The sequence below is a fragment of the Anabrus simplex genome, chromosome 1, assembly GCF_040414725.1.
Source record: "Anabrus simplex isolate iqAnaSimp1 chromosome 1, ASM4041472v1, whole genome shotgun sequence".
Lineage (NCBI taxonomy): Eukaryota > Metazoa > Arthropoda > Insecta > Orthoptera > Tettigoniidae > Anabrus > Anabrus simplex.
Window position 1 is genome coordinate 871,422,264 of NC_090265.1, and position 16,112 is coordinate 871,438,375.

The following is a 16,112-nucleotide window of genomic DNA, read 5'->3' on the forward strand; positions in this document are numbered from 1 at the left end:
ACAAGTAAGTGGAAGCAATGTCAGGACTTAGCTATGGACCTCGTGGTCGCCAACCCACGCTTCCCAAGTTCAGAGTCCCCCAGTCTCCTGGGGCCCCTTTTAGTCGTCTCTTAGAACAGGCCGGGGATACGGTACCCAAAACGTGTACATTACTTAACCTAGGATTCCGTAGGAAAGCACGGGTACATCAGCTAGTCAATATTATATCTCAGGCCTATAATATGAAAAATAGCTTAGATTATCCCGAGTCCAATAGTTAAAAGCCGCCGCTATCAAATTGTGCTGCTACCTAGTGGGAGTTCGATTCACCAACAGTAATTTCTTTTGTGGGTGCATCCCGAGGTCGTGAGCTCATTACGTGTAGTGCTGCTCCCATGCGGTATCCTCCTCAAATATACCTCAGAGATGGCTGTCCTAGTACGTCTGGACTGGAGAAAACACCGAAATGTAACCATTCGCCATTGAGTGAACTGTCAACTAATTAATCCACATAATCCGAAATGTCATGGTTTCAAATTAGAAGATGGACTGAATAGAGATGATGTAATATGATATTATGATTCGTATGTTTTTCTTATATTATGTAATACTAAACTTTTTGAATGAAATAAATGGAACTCTTTTTCTTGTGGATGAATTGCATTGAAATTTTATTGTGGGTGAGAACCGTACCCAAGATGGCTGACACTTGTTGGTTGTTGGGTGAAGTGCGACATTTCAGTTGATGTTGATTATGTGCCTTTCATACGCTGTTGGTGATTTTTTTCGTTTGTTTATATACAAAGGTCAATACAATCAGTGGCTTGCTAACCTAAAAAACCGTTGTGATATCTCCTTGGTGGCTGTGAATTTGTGAAGTTTGTTGTGTATAGTTCTGAATTTTCACCTAACGAACCTGTGCATTAGTGGATTTGTTTGTGATGTAATTGTGAATTTTCTAACGTTACCTTGATGGATAACTCAATATCCGGCGTACCTGAGAGGTAAGCTACACTTTCTTTTTAAATATCATCATGGGTGCCGCGTTCTCTCTGTCAAATATGTAACTTTTAAGTAGGCTACATGGGATTGGATCAAAGTTCATGAATTATGTATAGTTTACCACTTAAAAGTTTAAGCTATCAATACTGCTTGAATGTTACGATCGAGGGTCAGTAGAATGTTGTGGGGATATATTTTAAATCTGTAATTTATAATTAAGGAGTGCTATTTAAAACTCAACTAAAGAAGTAATGCTACTGACTTTCCAAAAAGAAATTTCATTACACAACAAACTCTTTTACATCATTATTCGTTAAGTGGCATGGTACCGAATATTAAGGTTTTGTTTCTTGCTCTAATGGTCTGAAATGTTTTATTTACTCGCGGTTAAAAGATGTAGGCCCTAGCCTAATACAACTGACATGTGACAATTTGTAGGTGCAGTGAAAATTTGCAGTGGGAGTGGATGCTCTGATATAGAGGATTATTTAATTTTTGTATAATGAAGGTGGGGTAAGTTTCAGGTCCTTCAGAACTGTTAATCATGCTCCAATTTTGAATAAATCACATCCGTCACCTCACTCAGTGCGACTTGCTTTTGAAACATTCTTCTAACGCAGTTATTGGTTCAGTGTTCTTGTAGAGCAAATGCTTGTCTGATTACATTCATAGTTGATAGTCTAAGCACTTTAAAGACTTATAAATAGTAGTCCAGATACACACACACACACACACACACACACACACTGACAGGTCCTGTAATACTTTTGTTTATTTATTATGAATTGTTTTCATGTAGGCCCTATCAGAAGAAATGTGAGTAATATGGCAATCAGCTGCCAAGAGCTAAATGTTTATTTCTGTCATTCATAGTTAACTGTGTGTTGATTTTACTCCTTGAAAGATTAGGAATGGTTCAGTCTATAAGTAAATAATTTTCAAAAATAATATTGTGTGATTGTGGTTTGACACTGGGGTATAACATCACAGTTAACAATTAACTGACATATAGGCTTATTTATATGACAGCCCATCTTAAGTCACGATTTTTTTTGGTGTAGTGGATAACCTCTCAAGTGAAACTTTGACAGTCTTCAAATATGTGACTAAGTTACTAGCCAGCAGTCTGTATGATACAGTATCAATTTGCCTTTGAATACTGACCGTGACTGTATCCTAGTAAGGAAAAGTACTTCTTTAACATTGCAGAGGTTGTTTATTTTACCAGAACTCCTTATTTTTTAGAATAGTAATTAATAAGTAATTGATTCCTTCTATAGGTAAGGTCAGTTAATCAGATTTATGATGTGATGACCTGTTACTCCAGAACAGCCATCAATGACCTATTGTCCGCCTCCGTTGCGTAATGGTTAGCACCATTAGCTGCCATCCTCAGAGGCCCGGGTTCAATTCCCGGTACTGCCAGACATTTAAGAATGGCGGAAGGGCTGCTATGTGGTTAAATAGGTACATGCAGCTTACCTCCTTTGGGGGTGTGCCTGAAAAGGGCTGCACCACCTCGGATCGAGGACACAAATTGACTTTAATGATCTATTTATTACTTGCTTAACAATAACTAGCTTGGTAAGGTCTCGCCACAAATCAGGGACTGTTGACCTTGATACTAGGTTGCTTGAAATAAACTGTATTATTGTCATTTTGGTATACAATTAATTGTAGTTTAGGGTTAATAATCCTATTGTTTTGACCCTTGAAATAGCAAACATCAACACTACAAAACTCTGGTGCTAAATTATTATACTCTTGGACATAATATGGGCTTTTGGACTTATGCCGTGTCAAGAAAACAAGGTGAAACTCTTTACCTTTCGCAGAGAAACAAGTACAGGTCGTGAAAGCATCAATGTTAATATCATACTCTTTATGCAGCCAGTATTTATTATTATTAGCGTATGATGTGTACATGACAATCAAAATATACAAACATAATACAAATATACAAGTTGATGACAGCATCAGGACTTCACTTTTATATTTTAGTGTCCAAATTTTTTTTTATCTATGTAATCACTTCAGGTGTTACTTCAAAAAATTCCTCCACATAGCCAGGAAATGCACGTAGGGGGACACTCTTGAACTATGTGCTTGATAGACTGCACTTGAGCACCACAGTCACAGCAGGGAGACTCTACCCATCCCCACAGATGTAAGGCTGGGCTAGTCCTACCAACACAACATCGGATCCTGTTCAGGGTTGACCAAATAGCACGGGGCAGACGAAAGCCAGCCAGTTTCATGCTGGGGTCGGAGATATCACATAAGCCACTGGGAGACGACATCCTCTACTCTTCTCTCCAGGCATTTCTGGGATTGAACCGAGGACATGACAGGTCCAAAGCTGTCTTCCATGCTGGTTTCCTTGATTTCAGCCTAGTTGTAGTGTGCTGCTTTATATCCTGATGTATAGGAAGGGCCTGTTATAAATGGTACGAAAATATATCTCTCATAGGGTCGGTTGGTGCATGCATTTCATTGGGCTTGGTAGACTGATATGTAGTACCGGTAGCAACTTCCGGCCCGGTGAGGAAAGCAACGGGAAACTACCTCGCTCCTTATTTCTGTAGTAGCCTATGCCTCTTCTGTGACGCCTAGGCTATCTATGACAGCTGTTTGGCGGAGCTGTGGAGGATGAAACCAGTCATCGGGCTGAATACCAACATAACATACACACTGTAGCACTCGTCCTGGGTGGGGAGGTGATGGATGGGGGTGATTAATTTTGTCGTGTCAGGAAAAGCATCCAGCCTTAAACCTCCACGGGCTCCAGCGGTCCCAGAAATACCTGGAATAAACCGAAGAAAGTATTGTAACACTAACTCCAGAGATAACCTGTAGATGTGATCGGTTTGATAGCCCACAATCGTGCATAGACTTTACAGTACTGGGAAAAGAAACAATAGAAATGTTACATGAGAGCTTATAAGGATTTACTTTAAAGGTGTAAGTTACAAGAAAAGAAAATAAAGAATGTTCCGCTACAAATTCCTTAACAAATAAAGTTATTACATGTTGACTTAAACTTTTGTCTCAAAAACCTACTTGCATTGCTGGGCCATGTTCTTTCTTTTTTTTTTAAAAACATTGCACAAACACATCAAATGTTTTTGGTGGTGGAAGGACAGGAACGGGCTTGAGTTGGGAATCTGGTGGCCGTGGCCTTAAACATTACTTAAAGGAAAAGTAGAATTTTCCAGAGGATTGTTTGCTGCATGGAGTTTCAGTACATTAGTAACAAAAATCAGCTGAGTTGATTTAATGGTTTCTGTAGTATGACTGTCAGCTTGCATTTGACCGGTAATGTTTGAATGCCATTGTTGAAAACCTGGGGACGGTTTTCCATTTTCATACCAGGCACATGCTGGGGCTGTTCCTTAAATTAAGGCCAGGTTGTGCCAGACACATAGCCCTTCGTTAACCTAATTTAGTATTTTAACAGATGCAGTTACAGTATGTTGTAGGCAGGTTGTCAGGTAGAGAAAATATGAGTTGGTTTCATTCTTATTCTCGCTGTAAGATGAGAATTTGCTATTGAAATGAGTTTAATTCACATATGACAATATTTCATCTCAGAACTTCTTCCTCAGCGTTTGTCCCACAGTGTGGCAAGATTCGCTTTTTTGGCTTTGTTTCTCCAATTGGCAAAATCATATGCCTGGTCGGGGTGTAGACCTACGATGATCAGGTCATTGTGAAGGGTGTCAAGCCATCGTTGTTTTGGTCTTCCTGCTGATCGTCTTCCCGCAACTTCCATGATCAAACCTCTTTCTGCAACAGATGTCTGATTGAAGCACATGTCTATATCATTATAGCCTGCTTTCCCTCGTCTTATCTATGATTGGTGCAGTTCCTTATCTACTACGGATGTCATCATAGGCGACATGGTCATGGAGTGTCTGGCCCGATGTCCAGCGAAGCATTCTTGTTTGCAGTATTTTCATAACACTACTCTTCTCGGAAATCGCCCAGAACAAATTGTGCTGCTTTCCTTTGAATTTATTGCAGATCTCTTATCAAGTAATCCTGGTAAATGAAATGGCGTATGGCTTTTAGTGCCGGGAATGTCAGAGGACAAGTTCGTCTCGCCAGATGCAGGTCTTTTGATTTGACTCTCGTAGGCGACCGGCGCGTTGTGATGGTGAAATTATGATGAAGACGACACATACACCCAGCCCCAGTGTCGGCGGAATTAACCAATTATAGTTGAAATTCCCGACCCACCTGGGAATCGAAGCCAGGACCCCTGTGACCAAAGACCAGCACGCTAACCATTTAGCCATGGAGCTGGACGTAATCTTGGTGAGGATCCCATACACTAGAATCGTACTCTAATTGGGGTCTTACCAGTAACTTATATGCTCTCTCCTTTTCATTCTTACTAGAACCCCTAAATTCCCTCGTAACCATATGAAGAGACCTGTAACCATTATTTACAATCCTGTTTATGTGATTTACCCAGTGGAGATCTTTCCTTATATTAATACCCAGATACTTACAGTGATCACCATAAGTTACTATCAACCCAGTTAATAAAACTGAGAGGACTTCTCTTTGTGAAATTTACAACCTGACTTTTCACCCCATTTACCAGCATACCGTTGTTTACTGTCCATCTCACAACTTTTGTCAAGGTTTTTTTTGTAGTCGCTCACAATCCTGTAGCTTTTATACATCATCCGCAGCGAGGTTAAACCACTAGCAAGAAATAATATATAAGAAAACAGAGAGGTCCAATAACACTGCATTCCAGGAGTCCCTCTTAATTATTACAGGATCAGATAACGCTCCACCTAGGCCTACTCTAATTCTCCAAATTCTTTTTTTTTTCTAGAAATGTAGCAAGCCATTCAGTCTCTCTCTTTTCTTTTTCCTCCCCCCCCCCCCCCCCCCAATTCCAATATTTCTAATCTTTGTCAATCTTCCATGATCCATCCTGTCAAAGTCCTTGGATAGGTCAATAGTGATACAGTCAATTTGACTACCTGAATCTAAAATATCTACTGTAACTTGCTGGAATCCTAGAAGTTAAGCCCCACAGGAATAACTCTTCCTAAACCCAAACTGGCTTTTTTTCTGACCAGTTGGTAATTTTGCACCGAGCAAGTGGCTGTGCGATTTGGGTCACGAAACTATCAGCTTGCATTCGAGAGTTAGTGGGTTCAAACCACACTGTCGGCAACCCTGAAGATGGTTTTCCGTAGTTTCTGATTTTCACACCAGCAAATGCTGGGGCTGTACCTTGATTCAGGCCACAGTTACTGCCTTCCTACTCCTAACTCTTTCCTATCCCATCCCACCCATTTGTATCAGTTTGATGTAAAGTAGATTGTAAAAATATAAGTAATTTTGCGAACGTGTATGATATAATTGGAAAGAATGTTTTCCCAGAGATTAAATGTAACACATGTCAAGCTGACTGGCCCGTAATTATCTGATGTATGTTTATATCACCATTTCCTATTGTAAACTGAGGCTGCTGTAGTAATTCCTAATTCATTCGGTATAGCTCCTTCATGCAAACCCGAAGCCTCTAGTATATCCTTAGAAATATTATCAATTCCAGCTGCCTTTCTAGTTTTCAACTCTTGTTTTTATTTTTTATTTTTATATCTTTGTTAATGTAGGCTAGATACATTTTTAGTACTTTGTTAGTATTAGTCACCTCCTCTATCTGGACATTATTCTTACATCCAACTATCATTGCATAGGCCTACTGCTGACTAAATACTTCTGCCTTCTGTATATCCTCACATATAATCCTTTTCTGCCTTAAAGCACTTGTACATCCCCTTCCTTCCTTTTTTTTTTCTGTTAAAATATTTCTGTCAGTTATGCTTGCGATCATGTTATCCTTAGCTGACTTTTTCTCTTCAATTTCTCCTTACTTCCACAACCTTTCCTAACTCTGTTTCTTTCTAACCTGCACTTCCTCCTTAATCTCTTCATTTTACTGTTAAAATGTAATGGGTCTTTGCCATTCCTTAATATCCTTTAATGTAAGCTACATACCTCTTTTTCACACTCCTCAACAGCTGCTTTAAACCCATGCCATAAGCATGAAAGAGTAAAGTAATGAACTAAATTAACTCTCAGTAAATTTAACTAAACAAACCACACTTGCAAAATAGAAGAGAAAATTGGCAGTCATAATGACCAAAAATATTAATAAATTGTAGTAAAAGATTCTAAAAGAAAAATAGTAAACACAGATAACTTTGTTGAAAACTGCAAAAATAATGAATTAGAGAACGTTCATCACCGTAATTGCCAGTTGAATCTTCATTTTAAAAATATACTGATAATTTTCAAAACTATCAAGTAATCTCAACGTTTTCAGCGTCCATCAAATCAAACCCTTCTCCATGCTTGTTATCTTCATTGCCAAGTAGACGGTACTGATGCTTGAAAAGATTCAAAAAACTTCAGTTTTTCCAGTTCCTCCCAGTTGTCTCCATAGTGTTTTTTAGTAATGTTTTGACATCACTCAATTTTTGGCTCTTCAGGACGATTTGTGGATGGAATTAGGAAGTTCTTCCAAACAGACTTCCTTCTTTTGTTTCAGCTCTTCGGCTGTGCGGATTGGAAATTATAAAACGATTCTCCTTGATAGAGGCAAAGAATCTTACTTTTATTCTTTGTTATCATAAGTTTCTTAACTTTTGAAACTGGAACTGCCACTGTCTAGTCTCCTTCAATATACTGTGTGACCAGTGTTTCCAATCTTGAACAATACATTCTTTTTCTAGATTTATAACTTTTATGTTTTCATTATACATTATTAATGCAGATATCAGGATGCTTTACATTGTGTTATGACATTGTTGAAACGAAAACAAATTAGCAAGTCTTGCATATGTATCCCAACGAACGGCTGCGTTGCTTATGTAATTATTATTATTATTTTTTTTTTTGCTAGGGGCTTTACGTCGCACCGACACAGATAGGTCTTATGGCGACGATGGGATAGGAAAGGCCTAGGAGTTGGAAGGAAGCGGCCGTGGCCTTAATTAAGGTACAGCCCCAGCATTTGCCTGGTGTGAAAATGGGAAACCACGGAAAACCATCTTCAGGGCTGCCGATAGTGGGATTCGAACTTACTATCTCCCGAATGCAAGCTCACAGCCGCGCGCCTCTACGCGCACGGCCAACTCGCCCGGTCTTATGTAATTTAGCTGGTTTTGCAAGTGTATTTATTTAGCAGGTTTTGCATCAGCTTCCATCTCAATTTTAGCAGGTTTTGCAAGTTGACAGAATTTCCTTTTCATGTAGAGGGCGCTGAGAGTTTTCCATTGGTATCAGCAACTTCAATTCGAAAAAAAAGGACGACTCATTTGTTAGTCATGCTTTCTACCATTCGCATTATGTCACAGTTAACATTTGGTAAATTTAGATCACCTGCTACCAATCATGTTCCTTTCAGTGTTATTTCCCACATAGCTGATTGTCTTATCAAATAATTCTTCATCAGCGTCACTCGTTCCCGGTCTTTACACTCTCAGAACATCAAATTGCCTGTTATACATCCATGTTTCTCATCCTTAATTTTTTCATAGCTTACAGATTCTTCTTTCACCAGCATGAATACTCCTCTCTTTTCGAATCTATCCCGTCTGTCTGCAGGGCTGAGTAGCTCGGACGGTAGAGCGCTGGCCTTTTGAGTCCAATTTGGCAGGTTCGATCCTGGTCCAGTCGGGTGATATTTGAAGGTGCTGAAATACGACAGCCTCCTATCGTTAGATTTGCTAGCACGTTAAAGAACTCCTGTAGGACAGTATTCCGGCACCTTGGCTTTTGCAAAAGAAAAAAAAAAGAAAAAAAACGTAAAAGTAGGTATGGGACGTAAAACCAATAACATTATTATTATTATTATTATTATTATTATTATTATTATTATTATCATCATCTAAAGGCTTTGCCTTGTCGCTGCAACCATTGATCTCTTCTCTCTGCGATCCTTTTCATCTCTACATAACATTATTATTATTATTATTATTATTATTATTATTATTATTATTATTATTATATCCTGTTGCCATTGATGCTTTCACGGCCCATACTTATAGACATGATACTGTATAGGCTTGTAGGCTTATGCCGTGTCAAGAAAATAAGGTGAACAGAAGAAAATCTGGACTGTCCACGAGAAAGGCTAGTTAGTCTCCTGATGACGCAGAGCACAGTTCTCTGCGAAACGTAAAGAATTTCACCTTATTTTCTTGACACGGCATAAGCCCAAAAGCCTATACAGTATCATGTCTATTATTATATCTTGTCTCGACGACAAACGCTTCTGGTCCGGGAGAACATTTCCGCATCCATAATATTGCTTCTTAGCAATAATTCTATACTCCTGTTACAATATCTGGTAAATATATATACAATTAATTCTATTCATTTTTTTAACGATACTTTACAGTATACCACTAACAACTATGTCATTCTTATGTGACTTCTTGCTCCCTGTACTGTCATCACCGCTCCCTAGCCCACCCCGTTTCCCTGTTCTGAACATAGGTATCTTCTTATAGACCTTCTAAACAAACCCCCTAACGTATACATACCATTGCGGTTATAAGTATTACGTTTCAGTTTTGCGACAAAGATCATCGTCAGAGCGATAACAGTGAACCCATCACTGGCGGTTATCACTCCATAGTAAATAGACTCAAGACAGAAGTCAGGGGAAATATGGCTGAAGACTCAACTGTGGAAGGCAGCCGTGATTTACTCGCTATATAGCCGTCTCCTTTGTTAACATTATTGGGATGTTAGCATTTTCTTCTTTTTCTACCGCTTTTTCCACACCTGTGGGGTCTCGGGTGCGAACTATGTCTCACATGTGAATTTGGTCCTGTTTTACAGTCGGCTGCCCTTCTTGACGCCAACCCTATATGGAGGGATGTAATCACTATTGCGTGTTTCTGTGGTGCTTGGTAGTGTAGTGTGAATATTAAGAGGAAAGGGTTGGGACAAACACAAACACCCAGTCCCCGAGCCAGAAGAATTAATCAGATGCGATTAAAGTCCCCGAACTGGCGGGGAATCGAATCCGGGACCCTCTGAACCGAAGGCCTCAACACTGACCATTCAGCCAATGAGTCGGACGGTATTAGCAACTTCTATCGCCACACAAATTATTCTTAGATAGTTTTTCAAGACAGTTACGGTAATGTTAACGGAGCTATTTGACATTTCATGTTTCGACGCTACTTTGTACTAATTGAATAATACAGGGTGGTGCAACAGTCAGTTTGCCCTAACATACTACACAATCATTAAAACAAAGATTGTTCAAAGTGTCTGCCGCCTTCTGTCATAATCATCGTCATGCAATGCGTAAAGTTATTTTGGCTGAAAAAGCTTGAATTTCTCATCTTGTAGAGTTCTTTGCAGGCTCCTTTGCCCACCTTCCTGGTTGACTTAGGAGGACTTTCTACCAAGAGTAAATCTAAATGTGTTTGTCTCCTTATTAATTACTGCATGGGGAAACTGACTTTTACTCCACTTTATACAGCCTAGTGCACAAACGAGTTATCTTTGAACTTAAATACCAAGTTTCGAGAAATTGTCTTGTGGTGTTTTGCTGTGATGTAACAGATAGGTAGTTAAACATTGAACTAAACATATTTTCGAATATCTGATCCGAGATAAAAAACGAAGTTTGAAACAAACATTTGGAATGCACAGACAGAATTAACATTTTGTAGAAATGCTAGAAAAGCCATAATCTAATAACTTGAGCGGGCGATTGCAATTATGGTCACATTGTATTTCGATGTCATCTTATCAAAGAAGGTCCTTACTGACAGTGTACATTGCCTTACTATACGTAAGTGTAATTTAATGGATGTTGATTGGTATACAATATTTGTATGACCTCAGCAGTCGGGTTGCGGACCTTCTGAAGTGGTGCCAATTAGGCGGCCAGCATACAGATTTCCGCATTCTGATTACACTGCCATCCAGCAGAGAAATGGAGCTCTACTGGACGATTTCCGAGGCTAAGGAAACATCTCAATAATTATGACACGGATTGCAAAGATTTTTGTCAACCCTTCAAAAGTAGATTACCTAGGCCAGAATCGAATGCACAAAGAATCGAACACTACCCTTCCATCTACGAGCGGGTTTTATTGCTTGGTGAAATATATCGACTTTTGTGATATTTGGCACCGTCAGTTGTTTTTTAAAAGTATATTTGGAAGTTACTCGTGTCAAGAGGTTTACTGGCATGTTAAGGAACTCCATTCCAGGGCACATATCCGGTATCTCGACGTCTTAGCAACTGAAGGGGCGTTACACACACAGCATTAGGTTATAGGCCTACAGTGACCACCAAGTAGAAGTTTACAGCAAACTCAAGCGAGCCGACGGGAAAGACAGGCTGTATTCTCCCAATCACAGGAGGAGCAAGGAGTGCATTACCTGAAAGTGTGTTTAATTCTTTTTCAGTCACCGGTACCTCTGGTTTAGTGACGAGTTGCCTGCTTTTGTTACAAAACACTAAGTGATGCTGATGTCGCGTAGTGCAAGCCTATTTCTGTTGTTAAATGCGTATGTAAAATAGCACGATGTTTAAGCATAAAAGCAGTGAAGAACCGAGTGTCGATGGACAGAAACAATTTGCGGCAAATCAACATTACCGAAAGCAGCATATGGAAGAGTTTCCTTGACCATCTAGACTTTCACCGTACCACGTGTTTTGTGAAAAATGCAAGTGTGTTTCTCAGACATGGAGGAGGCGATGACTGCCGACGCCATGTGAAATCTAAAAAAACATCAGTACGGGAGCACCAAAGGGCGATTCAAGACGCTCTCATATTTTTTACTACAGAACTACTACCGGTACTACTACAAAAAGTGACGATACGGGCTGAATATTATTCCACGCTTTTTGGTTGATCATAACCTTCCCTCATCTGCTGCAGACTATGCTAGGTCATTATTCAAGACCATGTTTCCCGATTCGGAAATTGCTAAAAAGTATGTAAGTGGCAGAACCAAGAAAACTGCAATACTGAGAGGCAATAGTGAAATACTCATTGTCTACTGATTTTAGTAATGATAACATATATTATTCTTCATAGCGTTATTCCCGCACTGTGGCGGGGTGATTGCCGGCACATCCGTCTCCACTTTGCCCGATCCAAGGCATCCTCATGGGTGAAGCCCACATACTTCATGTCTTCCCTGATGCGATCCACCCGCCGCTTCTTAGGTCTACCGCGCGGTATTCGTCCGCCAGGGCGAAGGTGTCTGGCTGCCATTGCCCCCGAGTCGTCATTGCTGCGTGCCACGTGTCCATACCATCTAAGCTTGGCTTTGGCAATTTCGCCCCAATTGGTGCAACTCCCATCCTCCGAATGTCATTGTTCATGGCATTGTCAGATCGCTTTAGTCCAAGACACCGTCGGAGCATTTCTATCATATGCAGAACCTGTTCGTGATATGCTGTTCCTGGTCAACATTCTGACCCACAGAAGGCGACTGGGCACACTGCAGTTCTGTGGATATTCGTCTTAAGACGTAGGGGAATTCGTCGATCACACAGGATCCCAGTCAGTTGGTTCCACTTAATCCAAGTGGTGTTTACACGTTCACGAGTATCCAGAACATTGTCGCAGTCACTGCATATAAGGGAGCCGAAGTACTTGAAGTGGTCCACTTTTTTCAGATCTTCTGATGGTTCCACCGGCTTTGGCATCCACATTCCATATGTTCCATCTTCTTGGTATTCAGGCGGAGTCTGAATTGGTTGAGCCGATCGTTCCATTGTGTTTGTCCTTAGGGGTTCTTACATTGTGCGTTTGCCAAGAAGACGGCCTCTTCATAGAGAGGCGTCCATGGATGACGTGACTGGAGGTCAGATGTTACTGTGTCCAGATCAGGAACGACGAAAGCTCAGATCCTTGATTTACGCCGACATTGATAGTGAAAGGAGGAGGTGTACGTACTGCACATCTGACACACCACCCTCGGAAAATCTATATTGTTACAAATAAAACTCCATCTGTTTCATTACTCTACTTTATTTCAGGATGACCTAATAAATGCACACACATATTCAAACACAAACAAGTCTAGCCAGTTATTAATGGCCACACTTACTAATTACCAGTCCATTTACAAATCTCTCTACCTTATGGCGCAGCAAGGGTACAGCCCGTTCCTTTACCTGGAACACTAACCCTTACTTTCACTTTCCTCCAAATCCAGTCACCTCCTACATCCACTGTGCGTAGACAGCCGGTTTTGAGCACAGTGCCCCTGGTTGTACAATACACGACGACTGTTCGTCGGTTCGACTCCAATGATAATTTAGTACTTCGCACAGTTCCGTGTAGTGAACAGCTCAACAGTGTTCAACAGCAGGACGATGCTTACAACGCGAACATTAACCCAGGTCTATTTATCCTCGCACTCATGATAGCGCGTTTCCTCGCTGGCTCACGGCGATTCACAGTCCACAAATTTACACGAACACACAGTACAGCCTGCCGTTCTGTCGCCTCCAGTTACATGCTCACTGATCTCTCCGACACTACAACAGCTACTTCTGGTTCAAACCTCGGTGGGACACTAGCGACAGCCAACACCTCTGTCGCCCTCAGCCCAGCCACCGAACTCCAACACACTGGCTCCACCTCGGAACTCAACTGTCACTCACTCTAACACTGAGTCACACACGGAGTCCAACTCTGACTCTCCGCTGCTAGCCCCTCCTTTTATAGCTCGCGTGATTTGATCTAGAAATTCCACGATGTCACTATAGGCAGAACATTCCCGCTAAATCTCCAAGGAACTCGCAGGTAAGCCGGCCTCCGAGAACAATACACGGAAAGGCCGGCCCCACCCCACAGACCAGCTGGGAGATTCCAGGTCGTCTGAGTCTCCATCCCCTTTCTGGAAGTACGGAAAGGAGCTGGCACGTAACATTACCCCATTTTCAAGAGCTGATCGTCCCGATCAGTAACCTTTTCGGCTGTTCTTCGGAATGGCATCCGTCGGTCTGGATGTACCACCTTCATCTTGCACCTTGGCCTCCGTTGTACTCTATAGCTGACGTAGTTTATTCCTCTCAGAACGTGGTAAGGGGGTTTCCACGTCCTCTGGAGCTTGAAAGACATGCATTTTTTCCTAGCGGAGTTATATAGCCATTCTAAGTGGTCTTCGTGATTTCCCGTGGTGTCCGCTCGTTGGTCGTGCCGCACCTTCACCCGATCGCTCTCTATGTTCGAACTATTCTTGATAGCGGCGCTCACATCCTCCGGTCTCCTTGTCAGGTCCAGGTAGTACCTATCGGTCGGGGTAGGATGGTCCTCAGGCTGGATGGTCCCCAAATCCACCGGAAGTCGCAGCTCTCTTTCAGACTGCGTCCTCGCAGGAGAAGATCCCGCAGCCTCGTGCACTACGGACTGGTAAGCCAGGAGTATTAGGGGAAGGTGACGATCCCCGTCCCTCTGCGTTTCTATCCAGGCGTCAAGGCTCCAGTTTTCTTCGAACCCCACGGTGATCACTCGGCAGGAAACTTCGTGCTCGGCCTCCCTCTTGGAACAGAACTCGCACTCTTCTGGACAAGGTCAATTAGACAGAGCGTCGACCTGCGGAACATGCTTTATCTCACGTGGACCATCGTCGACATTTCTCTATCCGTCACCCATCTTCTGGTCGTCCATCATCTGTCCATCGTCCGTCTTTTACTGGCCGCCTTCTATCTTATCCTCGTCGTCTTCATTCTTCTTTCGCCTGTCTTCCAGCATCTTCTGGCTGTCTTCTGTCCTTTTGTCGTCTTCCATCTTCTTCTGACCATCTTCAGTCTTCCGACTTCTTCTGGCCATCCTCCTCCTTAGTCTGGGCGTCTTCAGTCTCCTTTCGACCGTCTTCTGGTACCTTATGGCAGTCTTCTTTCTTTTTCTGGTCGTTCTCCATCTTCTTCTGACCATCCCCCGTTTCTCTTTTCTTCTGGCCGTCTTTCATCTCCTTTATCCACCTCTCCCGGCTTTTTACTATCTTCTTCTGGCTTTCTTCCATCTCCCTATTGCCTGTATCCAACTTCGCCAACATAATTTTCTGATTTTCTTCCATCTTTGCTACCACCTTCTTTTGATTTTCTTCCATCTTCTTCATCATATCGAAGAGCGCATTTAACTGAGCCTCCATTTTCGTGTGGCCTCTGGTCGCAATTGGCATGCAGAAATTAACAAAAGATGATAAGAACATTTATGAGTGTGCATTCACTATACACCGACGTTCTGGAATGTTCCCGATGGCGGTCGAAACCTGCAGTACCTGGTACGCTGATTGCAATGGTGTATCACACACGGGGTCTATTCTAATTTCTGCCACCATTTGTTACGAATACAATCTCCAACTGTTTTATTACTCTAATTTTATTTCAGGATGACCTAATAAATGCACGCGGATGTATTCAAACACAAACAATTCTAACAGTTATTAATGGCCACACTTACTAATTACCAGTCTATTTACAAATCTCTCTACCTTATGGCGCAGCAAGGGTCCAGCACGTTCCTTTACCGGGGACACTAATCCTTACTTTCACTTTCCTCCAAACCCAGTTACCTCCTACAGCCACTGTGCGTAGACAGCTGGATTTGAACACAGTGCCCCTGCCTATACAATGCACGACGACTGTTTGTCGGTTGGACTCCAATGATAATTTAGTACTTCGCACAGTCCCGTGTAGTGAACAGCTCAATAGTATTCAACAGCAGGACGATACTCACAACCGCGAACATTAACCCAGGTCCATTTATCCTCGCACTCACGATTGCGCGTTTCCTCGCCGGCTCACGGCGATTCACAGTCCACAGAATTACACGAACACACAGTACAACCTACCGTTCTGTCACTTCCAGTTACACACTCACTGGTCTCGCCGACACTACAACTACTACTCCTGGTTCAAACCTCGGTGGGACACTAGCGACAACCAACACCTCTGTCGCCCTCAGCCCAGCCACCGAACCCCAACTCACTGAGTGTCACACTGGCTCCACCTCGGAACCCAATTGTCACTCACTCTAACACTGACTCCCACACGGAGTCCAACTGACTGTCCGCAGCTAGCCTCTCTTTTTATAACTCGCATG

At 41.9% G+C, this 16,112-nt stretch overlaps 1 protein-coding gene across 7 annotated transcripts in view; it reads left to right on the forward strand.

The window, feature by feature from the left end:
- The first annotated feature begins 433 nt into the window (after nucleotides 1-433).
- Nucleotides 434-16,112, forward strand: part of RhoGEF2 (Rho guanine nucleotide exchange factor 2) — a 1,252,673-nt gene continuing 1,236,994 nt past the window's right edge. For 4 of the 7 annotated variants that reach the window (XM_067136508.2, XM_067136511.2, XM_067136510.2 and 1 more), the window contains exon 1: nucleotides 436-983. In XM_067136508.2, coding sequence (XP_066992609.2) covers nucleotides 952-983 — 32 coding nt within the window. In that variant the 5' untranslated portion in view covers nucleotides 436-951. Of the gene's footprint in view, nucleotides 984-16,112 lie in introns of all 7 variants that reach the window. The other 3 variants (XM_067136513.2, XM_067136515.2, XM_067136514.2) reach the window with 3 other exon arrangements.